This window comes from Panulirus ornatus, chromosome 6, assembly GCF_036320965.1.
Source record: "Panulirus ornatus isolate Po-2019 chromosome 6, ASM3632096v1, whole genome shotgun sequence".
NCBI lineage: Eukaryota > Metazoa > Arthropoda > Malacostraca > Decapoda > Palinuridae > Panulirus > Panulirus ornatus.
In genome coordinates this window covers 2,123,525-2,149,509 of record NC_092229.1, presented here as the reverse complement: position 1 = coordinate 2,149,509, position 25,985 = coordinate 2,123,525, and the positions used below count along the sequence as shown (strand labels likewise).

Genomic DNA, 25,985 nt, shown 5'->3' with positions numbered 1-25,985 from the left:
AAGGTTAAGTTAATGTAAATAATGTCTATTGGTAATGTGACAACTGTAGTAAGCCATTTTAATTCTTTGCTCCTACATTTAACAGTCTCACATTTATCAAAACTGTACTTACAGTCTGGACATTAATCCCAAGCTGACATGTTTTCCTTAAGGGTTAATTGTAAAATTGGGTAAAAGAAATTAGGGGGAATGAGGATACTAAGAAAAGATACTTTTATGAGAATCAAATGGCTAATAAACTTGTGAAGATCAGAGGAATACTTTTTATATCTATCATACTTAATCGCTGTCTCCTGCATTAGCAAGGTAGCGCAAGGAAACAGACGAAAGAATGGCCCAAACCGACCCACATACACATGTATATACATAAACACCCACACATGTACATATACATGCCCATACATCTCAACATATACATACATATACATACACATACATATACATATATACACATGTACATATTCATACTTGCTGCCTTCATCCATTCCGTTGCCACCCAGCCACACATGAAATAGAGGAATACTTATATTGTAAATAATCAAGAATGGTTGAAATTAACATCAAAATGAAGAGAGCTCTAACAAATCCATTAGGAAGCACTGGGATGCATGGCCACAGGAAACAGTATCACTACTCCCTACTTCAGTGAGGTAGCACCGGGAAAACAGACAAAAAAGGCCACATTCGTTCACACTCAGTCTCTAGCTGTCATGTGTAATGCACCAAAACCACAGCTCCCCCTCCACATCCAAGCAGCACAGACCTTTCCATGGTTCACCCCAGATGCTTCACATGCTCTGGTTCAGTCCACTGACAGCACGTCAACCCTGGTATACCACATCGCTCCAATTCACTCTATTCCTTTCACGCCTCTCGTCCTCTTGTATGTTCAGGCCAAGATCACTCAAAATCTTTATCACTCCATCCTTCCACCTCCAATTTGGTCTGCCGCTTCCCCTTGTTCCCTCCACCTCTGACACGTATATCCTCTATGTCAATCTTTCCTCACTCATTCTCTTCATATGTCCAAACACACCCTCTTTTGCTCTCTCAACCACATACACATACATATACCTTGAACATATTCATACTTGCTTGCCTTCATCCATTCCCGGCACCATCCTGCCCCACATGAAACAGCATCGCCACCCCCTGCATCAGTGAGGCAACACCAGGAAACAGATGAAGAAAAGCCACATCTGCTCCCACTCATTCTCTAGCTGTCATGTATAATGCACCAAAACCACAGCTCCCTATCCATATCTAGGTCTCACAGAGCTTTCCATGGTTTACCCTGGATGTTTCACATGCCCTGGTCCAGTCCACTGATAGCATGTTGACCCCAGTATACCACATCGTCCTAATTCACTCTATTCCAAGCACGCTTTTCAACCTCCTGCATGTTCAGCCTCTGAAAGCTCAACATCTTTTTCATTCCATCCTTCCACCTCCAATTTACTCCAGCTTCTTGTTCCCTCCACCTTTGACACATATATCTTCTTTGTCAACCTTTCCTCTCATTCTCTAAGGATATATTTAGCAATTACAGGGGAATAAGTCTGTTAAGTATACCAAGAAAAGTATATACAAAAGATGAATGATAGTTATAGAAGTAAATGAATGCAGAATAAGAGAGGAGCAATGGGGTTCTACGAAATGCAGGGGATGAGTAAATCAGACTTCTGTGGAGACAACGACTGGGGAAAAGTAAGTAGTGAAAGGCATGAAGCTTTAAGCAGCATCTATGGATCTAGAGAGAGCATATGACAGAGTTATGTGGAATGCTCAATGGGATGTGTTAAAGATATATGGGGTAGGGGAACAACTGCTGGATGGTGTGAAAGCCTTCTATAGAATAACAAATGCATGCATAAGAGTGGATGGAGAGATGAGCAAGTTTCAGTATATATGTGGATGTGAGGCAGGGCTGTGTGATGTCACTGTGGCTTTTAAACATATATATTGGTGGAGTGATGAGACATATGAAAACAAAACTTGGGTCACAGGATGCTGAAATGGAGTGTGGTGGTGAGTTATGGTAGCCAATGACAAGCCTGTTTGCAGAGGGTACTATGCTGTTTGATGAGAGAGAAGAGGAGCTGCAGAAGGTTGAGTGTTTTATGATGTGTGTAAGCATTGGCAATTGAAGGTAAAAACAAGTTAAGTAATGGAGTTTGATAGGAAACTTAGTAAAAGTGTAGATTTTGCAAAACCCTATAGAGTGAAAAAAGAAAGTGTACTAAACAGTGTTAAACACACGGGGAAAAAAGACTGGAAGAGATAAGAGAATTTAAGTATCTAGGAGTTATCTTGGGTACATTTGGTGATATAGGAAAGATAAGGGAGTGAGCAGTAAAGGGCAGAAGAGTCACTGGGTCCCTTAAGAGAATAATGAAGGTAGAGGTGTAAGTACGAAAGTGAAGAAAGGATAAAGGGACAGCATAGTCCTCCCAAACCTGACTGATGCAGCAAAAACATGCACATGGAATGAATCACAGAGATCAAGAATCCAGGCTGTGGAAATAAGCTATTTGAGAGGAGCATGTGGTATGACCAGAAATGAGGGGGGGTGTATGAGAGTTGATATAGCAGGCAATGCAAAGGGAATGAAGTGTGAAGTGGCAGTGGGTGAAATGTAATACTTTAAGGTAGTTTGAGCATGTGGATGGAATGCAGGACAGGGAGTTTAAAAGGAGAGTGTATGATACTACAATCAAAGCGGTTGGTGTGGGAAGATGACCACCAATGACATAGGGAAACAGAGTGGAAGAGTACTGGAGAGAGAGAGAGAGAAATGGTGAACCCCTTGATGGGAGTTCCTGGAAGGAACTGGAGTCAGAGATGAAGATTGATAGATAATGCCATTTCTCTTCTGAATGAAACCAGAGAGTAATATAATCATCAAACACTAAAGCATGTATTGTATCTTACCCGAGAATATTTGTACTGGGCTTTCTTCATGGCACTCATCTCAGCAAAATCTTCTGAAGCTCGGATCCTTACATCTTTTGCAAGAAGTTTCAAAAATTCTGTTACCAGATTGGGAGTTTCTGCTAAACTCCCATTTACAGCTCTAAAAAGACACATGGTATATATGAACTAATACAAAAACAAAAGTAAAAAGTTTATGCAAAGATATATTACACAAATACAATTCTCTTGAAACACATGTGTTTGCCATTTTTCAAACAAGTAAGGCAGCAAAGCAAACAGATGATTGAGCCTTGAGAAAAATATCCTCACTTGGCTCCCTCCTCAGTTCCTTTATAGGAAATTCTACTTGAGGGGAGGATTGCCAGTTCCCTACGCTTGCTCCTCTTAGTTGCCTTCTATGACATGCAAGAGGTATATGAGTAGCATTCATTTCCCATCCCCATGAATAAACAAACACTATTCATCAATACAAAATTTACCAACCTATGAGCATATGAAGGAAACCCACAGAGAGTTGCCATCTCATGCCTTCCATTTATCATCTCAGTCAGAAGTGCTTCCTGATGAGGATCTGGATGCAGGAATATCTTGTATGCAGCCTCACGAGTGATTTCCATATGAGCATCAGCATGCAAGCCAGTTACAACAATGTTGTCTCCATCTATAGCAAAACTGGTAAAACAAGCAATCTTTACTTCAATGGTGATAAAATCTAATGACTTAAATATAATTCAATAAACATACATTTTTGATAGAGCGGAATATGCATGCATATTCAACAAATAATGGCTTAAAATCTGAAGACAAAAGTGATTAATAAATTAGATATGTGTCCAAGAGATGCAGATGTTTCTCTCAGATTACCAATGGGTCGCAACTGATCTAGATCCCACCTACCCACAATGCAAAAAGTGTACTAAGGTTCAAGAAATCTACCCTAAGCTAAAAGACAAGTTTAAAAATAAGATCATATAACTAGTAAGAAAAACTAGGTCATAAGATAATTTCTGACTACATAGAAACATTTCTGGGATCCTAAAATGAAAGAACTGAGGGCATAAGAGCTCAAAATCCTTCTCCAAAACTAAGCAAGAAAGTGAAATTACAAAGAAAAATTTCATTACTGCCATGAATAATGGCCCCAATATTGCCAATAACAACAGATAAACAGATCTTTGAGAATGAAATACACAATGAAAACTATTCTGAAATCATGATAATGTCTGCAAAAAGTGGGCATTATCCACTTCAAGTCCTCCTTTTCTGGTAAATAATGTCCAAGCTTTCCATGGTCTCCTAGTCCCATTTAGTTAAAACATATTCTAGTTCAGAAGATGGATATTGACCACAGAAAATCTTTTCTAGGAACTTAGAATAGGTGATCTGAGGTCATAGCTCAAAATCTAGTTTGCGAAGTTAGGATATGAAATCAAGAAAAATTTGATTCCAGCTTTGCACAGTAGCTCCATCCATGATATGACTTAAGAAAAAATACAGTACTCAGCAAATGAACAACAGAGTGAAAAAAAATCATGAAATGATGAAGCCATCTGCCAATACAAGGCATTAGCCCACTTCCACTACTCCTTTTCTGGCGAGCAACTTCATTCCTTTCAAAGGTCTCTCCTAATCCCATCTACTTAGTGCTAGAGGTAATATATCCACTTTGAATACACTTTGGAACTTATTACATTGTTTTCCATACATTTCCTTTTCTGTTTCTAAAACCCTTCCTCTTGCTTTCATCAGTCTTAATCTTTGTACATGATAAGAGGCCCAGGAAACACCTTAGCACAACTAAAAGGCTGAAAATGACAAAGCATCATGAGCATGAGGAGAGTGGTTTGCATTTCAAGAATGCCATATTTCTGACCACGAAGTGATTCATATGATTCCAGAATCACTCCTACAAGTATTTCCATCCAATTCTGAGAAGCCTTTACTACTTCCTAAACACCTCCGGCCTTGAGGGGAATGACCTAAAAACCACATCAACGTTGGACCAAGGTAAGTTTAGTCTTTGCAGTCCTGAGGAAAAATTCAGGACATAGTGGAATTCAGCTTTTACTAGACTGCCTTTTCCCACAGTTAATTCATTAGATCAGGTATCACTGTAAGGAAAGCTCAAAAGTCTGAATCTTGAAATTTACGGAAGACTGGATCATAATTATACCAAAGAATCCTACTAACAAGAAGACAATGCAGACATCAGTAATAATGATATACATCATCAATCTTATCATTTTCAGGGTGCAACCTACTACTGTGTAATCAAAAACCATAATCAAGGATACTTTCAAACTTACTGTTGTCTTATAGCTTCAGGAAGTTTAGCTTTTGGTATAGCTCTAGACTGAAGGGAGCCATTCATAAAGTGCTGACCTAATGTGAGGATGGACTTATTAAGATTCACAACACGATGACGCTGTACCTTATCCAAATGTATGCCTGTAAGGAGATGAGAAGATTATAATCAAAAAGTAAACATGAGGGAACATTGCAATGAAATTATATACATCTTATTTATTCATATTCATTATACTTAATCGCCATCTCCTGGGTCAGCGAGGTAGCGCAAGGAAAAAAATGAGGAATGGCCCAACCCACCCATGTACACATGTATATACATAAACACCCATACACACATATAAACATACATATACATTTCAACATATACATACATATACAAACACAGACATATACATATATACACAAGTACATATTCAGACTTGCCGCCTTCATCCATTCCCGTCGCCATCCCGCCATACTTAATCGCTGTTTCCAGCGTCAGTGAGGTAGCACCAGAAAACAGACAAAGAAGGGCTCATCTACTCATATAATTTTCTATTATTATCATCATCATCATCATCATCATCATCATCATCATCATCATCATCATTATTATTATTATTATTCTCATCATTATTACTATTATTATTATCATTATCATTACACTTAATTGCTGTTTCCCACATCAGCAAGGTAGCACCAGGATACAGACAAAGAATGACCCATCCACTCATATACACATATGTATACATAAATGCCCATACAGTCACATATACATAAGAATATCAACATATACACATATACAGACACATACACAAATATATGCATATACACACATGTACGTATTCATACTTGCTTGCCTTCATCCATTCTTAGTGCTACCCTGCTCAGGAGAAAATAGCATCGCTACCCCCCACTTCAGTGAGGTAGCGTCAGGTAAAAGACAAAAAAAGGCCACATTCATTCACACTCAGTCTCTAGCTGTCATGTGCAATGCACCAAAACCATAGCTCCCTATCCACATTCACACCCCACATTCTCTTCAATGGTTTACCCCAGACACTTCACATGCCTTAGTTCAGTCCACTGACAGCACGTTGACCCCGGCGTACCACATCGTTCCAATTCACTCTATTCCTTGCATGCCTCTCACCCTCCTGTATGTTCAGTTCCCGATCGCTCAAAATCTTTTTCACTCCATCCTTCCACCTCCACTTTGGTCTTCTGCTTCTCCTTGTTCCCTCCACCTCTGAAACATATATCCTCTTTGTCAATCTTTCCACTCATTCTCTCCAAATGTCCAAACCATTTCAACACAACCTCTTCTGCTCTCTCAACCATGCTCTTTATATTTCCACACATCTCTCTTACCCTTTCATCATTTAATCAAACCACCTCACACCACATATATACACATAAATATGCATAAACGCCCATACATGCACATATACATACATATACAATCAACACATACACACATACATACACATACACATATACATACATAAATACACATGTACATATTCATACTTGCTTGCCTTCATCCATTCCTGGTGTCACCCGACTCCACAAGGAAACAGCATTGCTACCCCTGCTTCAGTAAGGTAGCGCCAAGAAAGACAAAAAAAAAGCCACATTCGTTCACACTCAGTCTCTAGCTGTCATATATAATGCACCGAAACCACAACTCCCTATCCACATCCAAGCCCCATAGACAATAGACCTTTCCATGGTTTATACCAGAAGTTCCACATGCCCTGGTTCAGTCCATTGACAGCAAGTCAAACCAGTTATACCACATTGTTCCAATTCATTCTATTCCTTGCATGCCTCTGACCCTCCTGTATGTTAAGACCCCAATCACTCAAAATCTTTTTCTCTCCATCCTTCCGCATCCAATTTGTTCTCCCGCTTCTTGTTCCCTCTACCTCTGACAATATATCCTCTTTATCAATCTTTCCTCACTCATTCTCTTCATATGTCCAAACCATTTCAACACACCCTCTTCTGCTCTCTCAACCCTTTCATTACTTACTCGATCAAACCACCTCATGCTACATATTTCCAACATACCTACCCTCCTCTGTACAACCCTATCAATAGCCCATGCCTCGCAACCATATAACATTCTTGGAACTACTATTCCTTCAAATATACCAGCTCTCCGAGATAACGTTCTGTCCTTCCACACATTCTTCATCGCTCCCAGAACCTTCGCCCCCTCCCTCACCCTGTGACTCACTTCTGCTTCCATGATCCTTTCACTGATAAATCATAATTTTCATGTTTTATATCTTTATTCTATCTCTATCTATATCTCTGATGCCTGTTCCCTCCTGCAACCCCCTCAAGGGAGCAACAGAGTCTCCAAAACTAGTGAACTCTATAAATACATCTTAGCCTTTAGCACTTCACCCTTAACAGGCCACTGGCAAAAGCTACTCTAGCGTAGTACTTTCAGAGGCTCCTACCAGATGTTCCAACTAACTACTACCTAATGCTCCTGTCAAATCTTCCTACCAACTACTTCTACCTAATGATCCTAACTAAGCTCCTCCCTAAATGTTCCTATCTATACCTTCTATCATTTTGCTAAAAGACATGGTGAGGCATATGTGCTCACTCCAGGTAAATCTAGAGTACAAAGAGTGAGCTGTGTGAGTTAAGTGCTGTCAGGTGTTATGTATGACTAAGAAAGATTGCATGTATGTGGACAGAATGCCAGCAGTCCTCATGTGGGCGATGCAGAAAGAAAAGACATTTATCTGGGTCAAAAGAGAGCAACTTGACAACCGCTGAAGTGCTGGCTCACTGCAGAGCCATCACTAACTCTCCCAATATTCAGGCAGATAGTACTATTAATATACTTCTCCAGTTGTTGGCTGCCTGCCAACTACTACCTTATTCCCATCTACTTATTTTAGGAGGTTTTCCTTTACATGACCTACATCTTCCTTTACAAGAGATTTGCTTATTGCTTTTTGATAGGTTTTGAAACCCTTTATGAGAATAATATTTCATATTAAAGTATGATATAAGAACAAAGCCTTACCTAATTCATAACAATTCTCAAGATTTTTCATGCAAGCAAATCATGTTTACATTATAAACCTACTAAGATGAGATACTTACAATCTACCACTTTCTTCCATGTTTTAAGGCAATTAAATAATTCTCTCTGGTGGATTGACATGAAACTTTCAACACTTACATTAACTTATACAAGGAATTTACAGTAAATATTAGAAGGATCTCTTTTTGTGGTAACCAACATGGCACAGGCAAAAACATCCAACAATAGTAGCCATCTCTGATGAAAGATAAAATACGAATAAATGCCAAAGAAGAAATTACTTTGAGCTCCTATGTTGTTTGCAGACCAGACTCTTAAAGAAGAAGTCATAGGAAGATGAAAAGATGACAGATGAAACAGAGTCCCAAAGCTTTGCTGTGAGGAAAAGACACATGAAACAGAATTCCACAGCTTTGTTGTGTGAGGAAAGAATACCTCAACAGACAATCCTAGTATAGCTGGTTTCCACACAGAAACTATGGGAAGCTGCAGCCATCAACGTGGCAAAAATCCAGGCCTTAGTTGCTGGGACACATGGTAAGAGCTTACAGGAGCACTGGTCATAATAATACCTGAAGAACAGAAGATGGGCAACAAATCAGTGTGGACAGATAGGGATGGTTAAGAACATGTAATAACAAGACAGTTAATAAAGTGTACAGCACTTGATTCCTCTCTGGCTATGAGATAAATAAGGGATAAGCCATCCCAGATATGTGAACAGTATTCTATGTTGAGGTGAATAAAACTCCTGCACACATGGAATGGCCACTCACAAACAGAAAATAATCTTGGCACCTCTCCACCATCTCCAACTTTTGAGAAGCAAATTTTGTAATGAGCATTATGTGGGGTTTCCAAAATAGAGTGGAAGACGTGGATATACCCGTTATGTTTATGCTGTTGCTTATGCTGTTGCAGAGATAAATTGCAGCATTATTAAGTCTAATGATAAGAAATGAGATATTAGAAGAGAGTGCATTTTTGCACTGTTGGATTGAACCAATTTTTTTTTCCAATCTGAAATGCTGAAATAGTTTCACTGTCACCTCAGAAGCAAGGAATTAACAAAGTTTTAAAGGAAATCTATATTAAAGCTTCAATGGGGAACTGTCAAGTCATGAGTCAGTTAAAACCTGACTGCTTGCAAGGTCTAAGCTTAGTGTAGGTTGGGAATGGGTTGACTGCTAGTTTGCTATGTATTTCTGCTGATTAAGTGAGCCACTGAATGGTGGTTATCTGGCAAGTTTGATGGCCACAATTTTCTTTTATGGTGCAGCTTTCCATTTAACTGGCTACAGAAGAACAAAATATATGTAATATTTACAGCTGCATTACACACATATTCTTATGGTTTCATAGGAAACTACACGAACACTTACCAGATTGTTCAAAGTCAAAAAGGAACAGTCTTGCCACATGCTTATCAACTTCTGTGGTTGGGAACTTATCACCATGATGAACAACATCTTGCAAAGAGTCATATAATTTTCTATGGGTGTTTAACCTAAAATATAAATGATGACCCATTAATAAGTAAATTATCATTAAGGGCTGGATTACATATTTCAATTATCATTTACTGCAGTTGTTACAAAATCAATCATACTAACATGCATATAAATGATAAAACTTTCATTTTATTCTATTACCTTTAAATTCATTCCCACACTTGTGTATGGATCATATACATAATGTTTCAAATCTCACTCAAACGTATCTAAAATTCAATTCACACTAAGTCTCTAGCTGTCAGGTGTAATGCACTGAAACCACAACTCCCTATCCACATCCAGGCCCCACAGACCTTTCTATGGTTTACCCAAGACGTTTCACAAGCCTTTGTTGTCCCTTAACAGCACACTGACCCAAGTATACCACATTGTTCCAATTCACTCCATTTCTTGCATGCCTTTCACCCTCCTGCATGTTCAGGCCCCAGTTCAGGCCCCGATCACTCAAAATCTTTTTCACCCCATCCTTCAACCTCCAATCTGATCTCCCACTTCTTGATTCCTCCACCTCTGACACATATATCCTCTTTGTAAACCTTTCCTCACTCATTCTTTTCTTAAGTCCAAACCATTTCAACTCACCCTCTTCTGCTCTCTCAACCACACTCTTTTTATTTCCACACATCTCTCTTACCCTTTCATTACACACTTGATCAAACCACCTCAAACACATATTGTCCTTAAACATTTCATTTCCAACACATCCATCCTCCTCTATACAAGTCTAGCTAAAGCCCATGCCTCAAAACCATATTATATCACTGGAACTACTATTCCTTCAAACATACCCATTTTTGCTCTCCATGACATTCTCTCTTTCCATACATTCTTCATTGCTCCCCTACCCAATCATATGACTCACTTCCACTTCCGTGGATCCATTTGCTGCTAAGTCCACTCCCAGATATCTAAAACACAAAACTTCTAATTTTTCTCTATTTAAACTCACATCCCATCTAACTTGTCCCTCAACCCTCCTGAACATAACCTTGCTCTTATTTACACTTACTCTCAACTTTCTCCTTTCACACACTGTCATATAAAGGGTAAAAAACAGATACATATGAACAAACCTTATGATACTTACTGTTCAACAAGTCCACCAATGGCAATACAGGCATCCTCAGCAGAATGAGAGTATCGTGCATGAGGATGAGCCATACGGATAAACTCTGCGAGGTCAGCCACGCGGCACAGAGTGTCAGACAACTGATCAAACACCTGATGACAAAAGATACAAAGTAATCTTAACTTTTTAATGCCAATACATGACCTGCACATCATCTTCACTTTTAACAACCTGTGAGCTAAAATAGCAGTCATTCATTATCTGGACTAGTTTAAGTTTTTAATGAAAAAAGTGGGAACACAGCAAATGAGCTTCAATATGTGGTGTGAGGTGGTTTGATCAAGTAAGTGATAACAGGGTAAGAGAGATGTGTGGTAATAAAAAGAGTGTGGTTGAGAGAGCTGAAGAGGGTGTTTTGAAATGGTTTGGTCACATGGAGAGAATGAGTGAGGAAAGATTGACCAAGAGGATATATGTGTCAGAGGCGGAGGGAACAAGAAGTGGGAGACCAAATTGTAGGTGGAAAGATGGAGTGAAAAAGATTTTGAGTGATTGGGGCCTACAAATGCAGGAGGGTGAAAGGCGTGCAAGGAACAGAGTGAATTGGAACGATGTGGTATACCGGGGTTGCCGTGCTGTCAATGGATTGAACCAGGCCATGTGAAGCGTCTGGGGTAAATCATGGAAAGTTCTTTGGGGTCTGGATGTGGAAAGGGAGCTGTGGTTTCGGTGCATTATTACGTGACAGCTAGAAACTAAGTGTGAACGAATGTGGCCTTTGTTCTCTTTTCCTAGCGCTACCTCGCACACATTTATTCATTTTGCTCTGTCACTGTCTCCCGTGTTAGCAAGGTAGCGCAAGGAAACAGACGAAAGAGTGGCCCAACCCACCCACATACACATGTATATACATACATGTCCACACATGCAAATATACATACCTAAACATCTCAACGTATACATATATATACACAGACAGACATATACATATATACAATTTATTTATTTATTTTGCTTTGTCGCTGTCTCCCACGTTAGCGAGGTAGCGCAAGGAAACAGACGAAAGAATGGCCCAACCCGCCCACATACACATGTATATACATACATGTCCACCCATGCACAATATACATACCTATACATCTCAATGTACACATATATATACACACACAGACATATACATATACACACATGTACATAATTCACACTGTCTGCCTTTATTTGTTCCCATCGCCACCCCGCCACACATGGAATAACAACCCCCTCCCCCCTCATGTGTGCGAGGTAGCGCTAGGAAAAACACCAAAGGCCCCATTCGTTCACACTCAGTCTCTAGCTGTCATGTAATAATGCACCGAAACCACAGCTCCCTTTCCACATCCAGGCCCCACACACTTTGCATGGTTTACCCCAGACGCTTCACATGCCCTGGTTCAATCCATTGACAGCACGTCAACCCCGGTATACCACATAGTTCCAATTCACTCTATTCCTTGCACGCCTTTCACCCTCCTGCATGTTCAGGCCCCGATCACTCAAAATCTTTTTCACTCCATCTTTCCACCTCCAATTTGGTCTCCCACTTCTCCTCGTTCCCTCCACCTCCGACACATATATCCTCTTGGTCAATCTTTCCCCACTCATTCTCTCCATGTGACCAAACCATTTCAAAACACCCTCTTCTGCTCTCTCAACCACACTCTTTTTATTTCCACACATCTCTCTCACCCTTACATTACTTACTCGATCAAACCACCTCACACCACATATTGTCCTCAAACATCTCATTTCCAGCACATCCACCCTCCTACGCACAACTCTATCCATAGCCCATGCCTCGCAACCATACAACATTGTTGGAACCACTATTCCTTCAAACATACCCATTTTTGCTTTCCGAGATAATGTCTCGACTTCCAAACATTCTTCAAGGCTCCCAGAATTTTCGCCCCCTCCCCCACCCTATGATTCACTTCCGCTTCCATGGTTCCATCTGCTGCCAGATCCACTCCCAGATATCTAAAACACTTCACTTCCTCCAGCTTTTCTCCATTCAAACTTACCTCCCAATTTACTTGACCCTCAACCCTACTGTACCTAATAACCTTGCTCTTATTCACATTTACTCTTAACTTTCTTCTTTCACACACTTTGCCAAACTCAGTCACCAGCTTCTGCAGTTTCTTACATGAATCAGCCACCAGCGCTGTATCATCAGCAAACAACAACTGACTCACTTCCCAAGCTCTCTCATCCACAACAAACTGCATACTTGCCCCTCTTTCCAAAACTCTTGCATTCACCTCCCTAACAACCCCATCCATAAACAAATTAAACAACCATGGAGACATCACACACCCCTGCCGCAAACCTACATTCACTGAGAACCAATCATTTTCCTCTCTTCCTACACAAACACATGCCTTACATATATACACATGTACATAATTCGTACTGTCTACCTTCATTCATTCCCATCGCCATATTTTTTTTCATACTATTCGCCATTTCCCACGTTAGCGAGGTAGTGTTAAGAACAGAGGACTGGGCCTTTCAGGGAATATCCTCACCTGGCCCCATTCTCTGTTCCCTCTTTTGGAAAATGAAAAAAAAAAAATAAACGAGAGGGGAGGATTTCCAGCCCCCTACTTCCTTCTCTTTTAGTTGCCCTCTACAACACGCAGGGAATACGTGGGAAGTATTCTTTCTCCCCTATCCCCAGGGATAATATATATATAATTTTTTTTTATTTTTTTTTTTTGTCGCTGTCTCCCGCATTTGCGAGGTAGCGCAAGGAAACAGACGAAAGAAATGGCCCAACCCACCCCCATACACATGTATATACATACGTCCACACACGCAAATATACATACCTACACAGCTTTCCATGGTTTACCCCAGACGCTTCACATGCCCTGATTCAACCCACTGACAGCACGTCAACCCCAGTATACCACATTGTTCCAATTCACTCTATTCCTTGCACGCCTTTCACCTTCCTGCATGCTCAGGCCCTGATCACAAAAAATCTTTTTCACTCCATCTTTCCACCTCCAATTTGGTCTCCCACTTCTCCTCATTCCCTCCACCACCTCTGATACGTATATCCTCTTGGTCAATCTTTCCTCACTCATTCTCTCCATGTGACCAAACCATTTCAAAACACCCTCTTTTGCTCTCTGAACCACACTTTTTGCTACCACACATCTCTCTTACCCTATCATTACTTACTCGATCAAACCACCTCACAACACATATTGTCCTCAAACATCTCATTTCCAGCACATCCACCCTCCTCCGCACAACTCTATCCAGAGCCCACGCCTCGCAACCATATAACATTTTTGGAACCACTATTCCTTCAAACATAACCATTTTTGCTTTCCGAGATAATGTTCTCGACTTCCACACATTCTTCAACGCTCCCAGAACTTTTGCCCCCTCCCCCACCCTATGATTCACTTCCGCTTCCATGTTTCCATCCGCTGCCAAATCCACTCCCAGATATCTAAAACACTTTACTTTCTCCAGTTTTTCTCCATTCAAACATATCTCCCAGTTGACTTGTCCCTCAACCCTACTGTACTTAATAACCTTGCTCTTATTCACGTTTACTCTCAGCTTTCTTCTTTCACACACTTTACCAAACTCAAGTCACCAGCTTCTGCAGTTTCTCACACGAATCGGCCACCAACGCTGTATCATCAGCGAACATCAACTGACTCACTTCCCAAGCTCTCTCATCTACAACAGACTGCATACTTGCTTCTCTTTCCAAAACTCTTGCATTTACCTCCCTAACAACCCCATCCATAAACAAATTAAACAACCATTCCCTTTTGGAACTCCCTCAAGGTGGTGGCCATGGCAAATAAATCTCCATAACTGATGTACTCCAGTGCCACTTCTTAGCTTTCAGTGCCTCACCCTTACCAGGCCACTGGCAGGGGGATACTACAGTTTAGTGTTTTCAGAGGCGTCTACCTAAAGTTCCTACCAACTGCTTCTACCTAATATTCCTGTCTACTGTTCCATCCTATTCCTTCTAACTAATGCTCCTATCTACTACCTCTACCTAAAGTTTCTACCCAATGCTCCTGCCTAACATTTCTACAACTAGCTATTGCTCCAACCATTTTGCCAAGGTAGGGCTAGTGCACAGCCCTCACCGAAGGAAAATCTACAGTTAAGAGGAATGATTGTGCAAGTTAAGTGGTGTCAAGTGTTATGGGTGATAAGGAAAGATTGTATGTTTGTGGATAGAATGACAGCAGGCAACATGTGGGTGAGACAGAAAGGAAAGACAGTTACTGGTTCAAAGGAATGTAACTTGACAACCACTGGAGGTGCTGGCTCACCATGCAGCTGTCACCAACCCTTCTAATACCCACTGTCTGCCTTCCAACTCCTATCTAAAGAAATAAAAAGCTAAAGTAGCTAATATCCAGGTATACTAATTGTATAGCACTCTTAACTCACCTCAACCATCTTCTGTGTTCTGTTTGGGGAGCAGCACTCTGCCACCAAGTCTTCAGTCTCATGAACTGCATTTTCCTTCAATAAGTAAAATCCCTCAGGTTCTTGCAGCTCTTGTATGCCAAACAAGCCCTGTAATGTTGAAATGTGTAGCAATTCCAAAAGAAATATCTCTTTGGATGAGAAAATGTTTTCTCTCCACATGCAAACAACCAAATTGGAAAAAGCAGATACAGTAAATACCAAAGCAATGAAGTTACACACAAAAAGCTTATCCTGTAAAATTCCATTCCCACACTAACTGCTCCCTTTCTGTCTCTCTAATCACAACATGATTCCATTATGTAATGTCCATTAAAAGCAAACATGGTAGAAGAGAGTAACTATCATTAAATGTGATCATCCATACATCTAGAGAAATATAAATCATCCATAAATCAAAAGAAATTTTCTAATCTGGTGAAAAACTACACCCAAAACTACAGGCTTAAAGTTACTAGAGGGTAACCACAAAGTTAAAAGCTATCAGAGGTAATACATCAAGCACAGGAAAAAAAAAGATGAATTAAGTTTTACGCACCTTCAAGAGAAAATTGCAATTCCAAGTTAAAGGGGACTGAGACACTGGGACTCAATTATGATTATGGAGCATTAACTTCCTCAGATGGCCAAAATATTAATAACAATGGGAAAATGTAACATGTTTCTTATGCCTACCTGCCCTTCCCTCCTTAAAAACACAGTATAGGGTACAGATAAAAGAGCCTTTGAAGAAAGATCCTCTCTCAGTTCCTTATGCTATTCCTACCTTTTTAAAAGTGACAGTACAGATGGGGAGGATATCCAAATACCTTCAGCTTAAATATCTTCTTAAGTCTTGTTTACAAGTATGCCACATTCTCCCATGAGCTTCACATTTCTATAAGAATTATTCCTTCTTTTTTTCTACTATATTTTCAAAAGTGACAACTGTTTGCACTATGAGGCTCATGAAGTGTGGAAGGATCTCCAAAGCTCAAGCAATATGTGTTATAGACATGCATACTGAACTCGATGTGATGAAAAATGTGGTCTACTGAAGCAACAAACTCAAATCTCATCTCAATCATAAGAAAGTTTCCACATCTCTTAATTCCCCAAACTCTGATGTTGAAAATTTCACCTACATTTACGAAAATGGATAGTTTTGTATACATATACAGTTATGATACAGGCATTACCGACTCCACATGCCTGAGGTTATGTTGCGAGTGAAAAATCATCTTTGGTGCGGCTGCATCTTCCTCAGCTGATGAAACAGTGTTGTCTCTTAAAGCATTTCTTGCTTCAAAGGACTAGGGTCATAAAAATATATATGTGCCTACACTTTATAGCTGTCAGCATTAAGTTGTACAATACTGCAACACCATTTTTTCTATAGTACCTTTGGATTTTTTCTAGGATTATTTTCCCACTGGAAGGAGAGGTAGCAGGAGACCTGACTGTTCATGATGGGATTACCTGCTTGCTACCCTAGACTGTGGTAGAAACAGGACAGCAAAGCATGCTTCCCACCTATTTTTCTCTCTGTTGCAAATGCCAGCAGAGGAAAAAAATGAGGAAACACAATGCAGTACAAGAAAAGCATACTGCCATGAAAGTTTTATACAAAACTGTGAATGAGAATATTTTTGGCCTTGAATTTCTGTCTTGAGATGAAATTTTTGTATGTTATCAGTGTCATATAGTATTCAATTGCTATTCTTCCTTGTTTTACTGAGACCTCCATATACTTTAATCTATTTAGTAAACAAAAAACACATTATCAATAATAGCAACCTGTGAATTTAAAAGTAAGGCACTGTAATTCTGGCAAGACTACAGTATTATTTTATGTTATATCATATGATACTGTAATATAAGGATGCCAATCACAAAATACCAGTGTTTGTTACTTTTTTGTTCTACTTTCAACAGACTGGCTGCAGTTTGTGAAGACACATAAAGCATAACATTCAACAAAAGTATATATATATTTTTTATTTTGCTTTGTCGCTGTCTCCCATGTTAGCGAGGTAGCGCAAGGAAACAGACGAAAGAAATGGCCCAACCCAACCACATACACATCCACACATGCAAATATACATACCTATACATCTCAATGTACACATATATATACACACACAGACATATACATATATACACATGTACATAATTCATACTGGCTGCCTTTATTCATTCCCATCGCCACCTCGCCACACATGGAATAACAACCCCCCTCCCCCCCTCATGTGTGCGAGGTAGCGCTAGGAAAAGACATCAAAGGCCCCATTCGTTCACACTCAGTTTCTAGCTGTCATGTAATAATGCACCCTTTCCACATCCAGGCCCCACAGAACTTTCCATGGTTTACCCCAGACGCTTCACATGCCCTGGTTCAATCCATTGACAGCACGTCAACCACAGTATACCACATCGTTCCAATTCACTCTATTCCTTGCACGCCTTTCACCCTCCTGCATGTTCAGGCCCCGATCACTCAAAATCCTTTTCACTCCATCTTTCCACCTCCAATTTGGTCTCCCACTTCTCCTCGTTCCCTCCATCTCTGACACATATATCCTTTTGGTCAATCTTTCCTCAACAAAAGTGATTATCATATACCTGCAATTATACATTCATGGTCATGGCCCTTCACACTATTTACAGTACTGGTCCACTATTCAACTTGAAAAATTTGGACTTACATAAAAAAAAATTAGGGGTTAAGACATTAACAATACACAACAATAGGCAGAAGTTTTAATGACAAACCTAATATCAGCATTTACCAACAAAATATCAATGTTTCTGTAAAAAGGAACCTGAGTGCAAATATTTTTGTAACCAATATGAAGCTAATACCCTTAACCCATTCACTGTTCCACATATCACAAGATGTTCTAGTATCTGTTTTACATTTTACATGATTTTCCTTTCCTTCATTACCAAATTCATGCAGGTCATACCTCCCAACTTTGCATCAAATGGGGTAATAGTTATCACATGAAACATGGGAACTCAACAGAAGGTAAAATTATCAAAAATGTTATATACATTACCCTTATGCTATAAGTTGCATATGAAACATAAATGGATTTTGTGTTTAGACTTGGGTCCCATTCCCAAGATACCTCATCATCTATTATCCATCATGACAAATGTGGAAAACAGGATGGTATGGAAAGAAACGGGTTAGAGCTGAGACATACCTCAACATTTTGATCATTCAATGGTCTTCCTAAGGAGACAGTGATTCCAGCATTTGGCAGGACTGAATTCCCCAGCAAGTGATGGTCACTTGGTCAGACTCCTTGGCGAGTTGCTCTCTGATAGGATTGCTTGTCCACTGCCTCCACCTGTTCACAGCAATCTCTGCTTCCTGATGTGACCAGCAGATGAACCCAGACCTTGTATTAACATTGTTCTTAATCTCTTCCTCTAAGTAAGTTATCACACTATCACTAAACGGTTTGTCACTTGCCTGTAGTTGCCTTGCTGTCGACTGTTTAGTGATAGTGTGAGAGCTTGCCTAGGGGAAGGGAATAAGAACAATGTTAAAACAAGGATTTGGTTCATCTGCTGGTCATGTCAGGCAGCAGAGATTGCTGTGAACGAGTGGAGGAAGCCGGATGAGCAATCCAATCGGAAAGCAACATGCTAAGGCATCTGACTGGGTGACCATCACTTGTTGGGGAATATGGTCCCACAGAATGCTGAAATCAGTATCTCCTGAAGAAGACTGTTGAACAGTCAAAATGTTGAGGTATGTTTCAGCTCTAACTGTTTGCTTCCATACCATACTATTTTCCACATATTTCATTATGTACATGCAAATATTCCAAAATCTGAAACACTTCTGGTCCCATGCATTTCAGATTAGGGACACGCAACCTGTACTACCATCCTGACTAAGGAGCGTTAATGTGGTGCCTAGAACCACCTTATACCATCAACGTTAGGATTACTCACCATACTTTCTGTCTCATCAGAACGGGACTATTAGGCTAGTCCTGGCATCTTCTTACAAGCACCATACACCTTAGCAAACTTCACTTATTTAGTTCACATAGGTTCTCTTGCATTCTCCTGTCTACACTATCACTTTCAAAGATATTCATGACAAAAGTCCAACAAATCTATGGCCCCACAGTCCCTGATATCATGGGGTGTTAAGAATCTCTAGATACCCACCTGACTCTACTGCCAGAAAATAGGAGGGCTCAGACAGCAGCAATACCAGCTCCTACCACAATCTCTCCCTCTCTGATAGACCAGCTTCATTTTCTATTCACTACACCAACATGAGTAGTCTTTCTAATAGCCTCTGTTCTGTGAACACCATCCATCTAATACCTCTCCCATTGTCTTACTTCTCTGTGAGATCCAAATGTCTAATGATGTTCTTACTAGCCCCATTTTCATGTCCTTCTATAATCTCCACTTACGATTCCAGTTCAAAGGTGGTGTCTGTACTTTTTCCAACATAAACAAACCTGCTACATACTTTGAGTACCTTGAGTCCTAAAACTTTGATGATAACTGGCTCAAGGTCTGCCTCCCAGCTACCATATTTTTCCTTTGTTTTGCCTAATGCCCTCCTAATTATGCAAATATCATATCTTTTTCGACTATCTAAAATCTTGCCATGAGACTGTGGCATCCTCTCAACTGCAAGCCATAGGGAATGGTTGAGTTTCTTCTATATGGATGGTAGGGGGATGGAAGCCCTCACATACTCCATTCTCAATGATCTACAGCAAATCATCTCTCATCCCACCCATATTCCCGATTGCTGTGATCACTCTCCTATTATTCTGGATCTGTTTTTCACCTGTAATCCTTCACACTGTACTACACAATCTGTAATCCTTCACACTGTACTAAACAATCTCACTCCCAGTTGGTTCACCTGACCGCACTCTCATAATGTGTCTATTTAAATGGCATCTTCCCTTCCAGCAGTCTTATCAAAATGAAAATAGTGGCACCTCAACAAAGTTAACTGGAATAACTTATGAAAATTCTTTTCTGACTTTGCTTGGGCAAATTACCGTCTCCTAAGCAGTGATGATTCTGTCTCCGTCAAGCACTTAGCAGAGGTTATTGCTGAGGGAATGGAATCCTTTATCCCCCCAAGATGACCTTTTCCGCCAATCCATGGTTCAACAGTTCCTATTCTGAGCTCATTCACACCAGGGATCAGGCATATTGGGCTTGGAAAGCCTCTCCTTTCTCTGATTCCCATTCAGCATTTATCACTGCCCGTAATCATTCTGAGCACATTATACTGAAGCAAAGTGTTCCTTTATTCAGAGGAAATACAATAACCTCTCCTAATAATACAATGAGAGGTCCTTCTAGTCTTTAGCTTAGGACATCGCTCATAACTTCTGTCGCTCTACCCTTCCTTCATTTTTCCATCCTGATGATACTATAGCTGTCTCTCCCATAGACAACTCACTTAGGTTCCCATTTTTCCCTCTTAATCTATAATGGATGACTCTAACATTCCTTCACCACCTTATGCTCCTCTTACTAATCTTATGCCCCTTCCTGTAATATCTTTTTAAACTGTCTGAAAAGTGATTAACTCTCTGGACACAAGCAAAGCTTATGGTCCTGATGGAATCAGTGCATTTGTACTGGAAAAGTGTGCTGCTGAATTTGCATTAGTGCTTGTTTATCTACTCCCCTCCTATCTAAAATCCAGAACTTTTACTGTTTCTTGGAAGCATGCACTGATACATTCCATCTCTAAGAAGGGTGACCCTTCTTATCCCCTATCTATGGTCTCTCTGGCTACCATGTGGCAAGATCCACAGGTGATATTCTTTCCTATCTTACTAATGTTTGGTCATCATCCTGGAAAGATTCTGGGGAATCCTATGAAGTTACCCATTTGACAGGGTGTGGCATCAGGGTCTTCTCTTTCAGATCCCCTCTTCTGGCTTCCCTCCTTCGGTTTGCTCCTTCATGTCTTGCTTCCTCTCTGGCCAATCTATCCCGTGGTTGTTGATGGATCAGCTTCTACTCCTTTCTCCATCAACAGCACTGTCCTTCAAGGACTTTTGATCAAAGTTATCCGTTCTTCCTCAAAAACTCTAATGCACTCATATGCCGAAAACTTAACAATGCATTCCCCCATATCCTTCAATTTTGCTCCTTCTCTCAATCAATCAGCATCTTGCCTGAAAACAATATCCTCGATAAACTTTTGAAAACAATTTCCTCAATAAACTTAGAATTGGACAGGATATCTAGTAGGAAAGGTAAAATCTGCTGAAGTTTAATACCTTCAAGACCCAGTTTCTACCCATCTCACTATCAATAAAAAATTCCACCTCTTGACTCAGTGCAAATAATTGGTATTACTGTAACATCCACTCTAACTTGGAAACCTCACATAACAAAAATAGCTAAGTCTGCATCTAAGAAACTAGAAGTCCTGTTTTAGATGCTGAAATTTATTTTCTTCAGAACAGCTACTTTGTTAATACAAAGGACTAATCCCTCCTCGGTGAAGTACTGCTTTCATAACTTTGATGTCTTGGATTTAGCTGAGATCCTTACTTGAGGTGACTCGAAAGAGGTCCAACTTACATACTCTCCCAGGCTAACTTCAAAACTTGATCCACTTGCTCTGCACCGCAATGTTGGTTTACTTTCCTTCTTCTATCGGCATTGCTACTGCTGTTGGCAACTAAAGGAAGGGTTACTGCATCACATGATTATTGTGCGGCTGTTGGCAACTAAAGGAAGGGCAGTCTTGATAATAGTTTTTTTCCCTACATTTTGAAGCTTGGGAACTCTTTCCTTTAACATATCTCTCCCAATAATCATGACCTGGCACATTTTAAAAGACATGTTTTTCAATTCCTCCAAAATTCTTAATTACTTTCCCTTGTCTCTTCTTTTTCCCTTTCATTAACCTCTCTATATTTCTATTAAGGCCTAGCCTTGATGTGAAATTCTGTCTGTTGACTAGAGCCTCCAACAGTGAAAAAAAAAGCTCATCCATTCCACTGCTGTCATGTGCAATACATCAAAACCACAGCTCCCCATTTACAACCAGGGTCCATGCACCTTTCCATGGTTTACCCAGACTGCTTCATATGCCCTGATTCAGTCCACTGATAGCCCATCGACCCCTGTATACCACATTGTTCTGATTCACTCTATCCCATACACAATTTTCACCCTTCTGCATGTGCTGGCCTCAATCGCTAAAAAATTTTCACTCCATCCTTCCAATTCCAGTTGGTCTCACAGTTCTCTCTGTACCTCCACTTCTGACATATGTATCCCCTTTTTCAACCTTTCCTCACTCATCCTCTCCATATATCCAGACATTTCACCACACCCTCTTCAGCTCTTTCAACCACAAGCTTTTCATTACCACACCTTTCTCTTGCCTTTTTATACCTGACTTGATCAAACCACTTCACACCATAGAATGACCTCAAACCTTTCATTTCCAACACATCTGCCCTCCTTTCCATAGTCATATGTACAGTCTATGCCTAATATTCATAAAACATTGTTGGGACTACTACACCTTTACACACCAATCTTTGCCCTCCAAAATAACAATCTCTCTTTCCACGTATTCTTCAGTGCTTCCAGACCCTTTGCCCCTTCACCCACACTATGACTCACTTCTGCTTCCCTGGTTTCATCCACTGTCTTAGCCACACCCAGGTATCTGAAACAGTTTCCTACAATTTTTCTCCATTCAAAAACACCCCAAATTACCTGTCTGTTAGCTATGCTAAACCTAATAACCTTGCTTTTATTCATGCTCACTCTCAACTTCCCCCTTTCACACACTCTTCTAAGCTCAGTCACCAACTTCTGCAATTTCTCACTCAAACCAGCCAATAGTTCTGTATTATCAGGAAACAAAAAATGACTCACTTCTTAGGCACTCTCATCCCTTACAGACTGAATACTTGCTCTTCTATACAAGACTCTCACATTTACCTCCATCACTACCCCATCCATAAACAATAAACAGTCATGGTTACATCACACACTGCTGCAACAGACTAACCCTCACCCTCCTCTTTTCCTACTTGGATACATACCTTACATCCTTAATCTTAACTTACTTAACATATAAAAAAAATAATCATTGTCATGTTCCCCAGTCTTAATTCATTCTCCATAATAAGTCCTACCATTCCATCATAAATCCTTTTAAATTCCACATGCAATAAATGGTAGCAGGACTTGAGTATATCATTACTGATTAGGCAAAATGTGTAGTTAAAAAAAAGAACAAAACATAAGTTAGTTTCCAATTTCAGTACCTGGCAAATATCTAATATCAATATCTAAGCTTTGGTATATGAATGATAATGTTTCACAATGCTAGTCTACTGCAATGGTTAACTGTGGGATGAATATGATCAGCAGCATTAATTCTTATCGTGTGATAATAATTAACTCAACAATGGGAAGAGTATAAAATTCAGATTAAGATGGTGGTCAAATGTGAAAGTCAGCAAAACATGTCAAGGAATCAAGAGAATCTATGCAACTTATATCTAATTTTCCATAGCAACCAACATTTACCTTATTTTTTCTGTAGCTTGAAACACATGAGTATTACGGTTTGCATTAACAAAGTTCCATGGCATAGTGTGCAATTGTGTAAACACAAAAAAAGAAAGACTCTAGAAGGTTGGGCTACCAGTTTACATGCTTCATCACATAGCCAGAAGGAGCAAGCAGGAATAACTTTTGTATATGATCAAAACACTGAAATGCTAAAGGAATAACTTCTGTATATGATCATAACATTAAAATGCTAAGTTAATCTGGGTTACTAAGCAGATGAGGAAGATTATGTTTCATATTCAGGTGCAGTCCTGAATCATATCCTTGCGATGCCATGATGAAATCAATCAGACTCATTCCCACTTTGATCTTCCAATTTGCTTCTCCAACTTATGTAATATCCATTTAATGACCAGGCCCAAAGGAGTGACTTGAAGAGCCTGGTTAGATGTGAGCTGGCTGCCCTGACCAACATTGATGCCTAGGCCCATTCGACTCATGGGTTGCTACATTAACAACTATACTACAGAGTTTCCATTGCGTTCATTCAAAGACATTTCAGTCACATGTATGCAAATTAACCTAACAATGACTTCAAATCCAGAACTTCACTGGATATCCAAAATAGTAATAACACCCTCAATTCTTCTGGAACTCAAAGGTCTGAGGTTCGAGCTTAGACCCATTCAACTGGTGGATTGAAACACTTATCAACTACACAACAGGGTTTTCATAGGTTGTGTTAATTCAGACATTTGAGGTACTCTTTAAACTAACTGACCTACCCATGACTTAAAATCTGAAATTTCGCTGGATGTCTGAAATGGTAATAATAACCTTAATTTATCTAATATCGCTGGATGTCTGAAATGGTAACAATAACCTTAATCTATCTAACACTCAAAGGTTTGTATTCCTTTCTGTGAACAAAAGGATTCCACTGACAATTCTGTCATGAACATGCAGCCTCATAAAGTGGAAGAGGATAATGTTCTTATATTTCGAATACATCAAAACCTGAGATAAATCTCGGCTGCCAGGAGAAGTTAACTTAGGTCTTCAAAAGATTCTTTTACTTCTAGGCATGTCTCACCGCCTTATAATTTTCTATCTTCACCTTTTTCCTGAAGTTCATAGCATCTTCCCACTAGTCACTTATATCAAAAGATAAATCGTTATGTTAAACTGGAACCTAAACTGATAAAAAAAACTGTGATTTCTTTCCTTAATGCAGAATATTTACAACATTCTCAATAAAAGCATAAACACAAGTCATAATCTGTGAGCCTTCAAGAAATGTCATATGAAAAAGAAGTCATGAGCTTTTACGAAAATCCAGCGATATATCACTATAAATAATATAACTTACAGATGCACCCTTTGTGAAATGAAGGCTCAGGAGCTTAATGGGCTTGGTGTTAAAGGCAGTAGCGAGGGGTGACCAAGTATGAACAGAATTAACATTGGTGCTCTGCCCATATCTAACTTCAGATGATTTTGACCACAATCGCCACTTTCCTAAGGGTCTCTTCTTCCAATGACTCCAAAGAGATTTAGTTCTTATCATTACCATAACAACGACGCGACATCAACAAGAAAATCTGGACTTTATGTAATTCACCTATATCATTTACAAGACCTTTCGATCTGTGCTTACAACTTTAGAAGTATAGAACAGCTGAGGAAAAGTGCAGCGATTCAGCGAACAACCTTGGCGCACATTTCTGCCAACCATTATACAACATTATCATTCATTACAAAAAGTATCTTGGAATAAAAGAATAATAGTACACGAAAGAGCACACGGGAACTTGTGTTTCATTTTCCTCATGGACTCATAGGAAAATATATATATACATATATATATATATATATATATATATATACATATAGGAATATATATAAATATATATATATATATATTTTTTTTTTCATACTATTCGCTATTTCCCGCGATAGCGAGGTAGCGTTAAGAACAGAGGACTGGGCCTTTGAGGGAATATCCTCACCTGGACCTCTTCTCTGTTCCTTCTTTTGGAAAATAAAAAAAAAA

At 39.7% G+C, this 25,985-nt stretch overlaps 1 protein-coding gene across 1 annotated transcript in view; it reads right to left on the bottom strand.

The window, feature by feature from the left end:
- Nucleotides 1-25,624, bottom strand: part of LOC139749261 (mitochondrial intermediate peptidase) — a 63,473-nt gene extending 37,849 nt beyond the window's left edge. The window contains exons 1-7 of the mRNA XM_071662997.1: nt 25,302-25,624; nt 15,356-15,484; nt 10,898-11,031; nt 9,679-9,803; nt 5,241-5,382; nt 3,418-3,606; nt 2,932-3,073 (exon numbers count right to left, since the gene is read on the bottom strand). Coding sequence (XP_071519098.1) covers nt 2,932-3,073; nt 3,418-3,606; nt 5,241-5,382; nt 9,679-9,803; nt 10,898-11,031; nt 15,356-15,484; nt 25,302-25,505 — 1,065 coding nt within the window. The 5' untranslated portion in view covers nt 25,506-25,624. The remainder of the gene's footprint in view (nt 1-2,931; nt 3,074-3,417; nt 3,607-5,240; nt 5,383-9,678; nt 9,804-10,897; nt 11,032-15,355; nt 15,485-25,301) is intronic.
- Between the last annotated feature and the right edge of the window lie 361 nt (nt 25,625-25,985).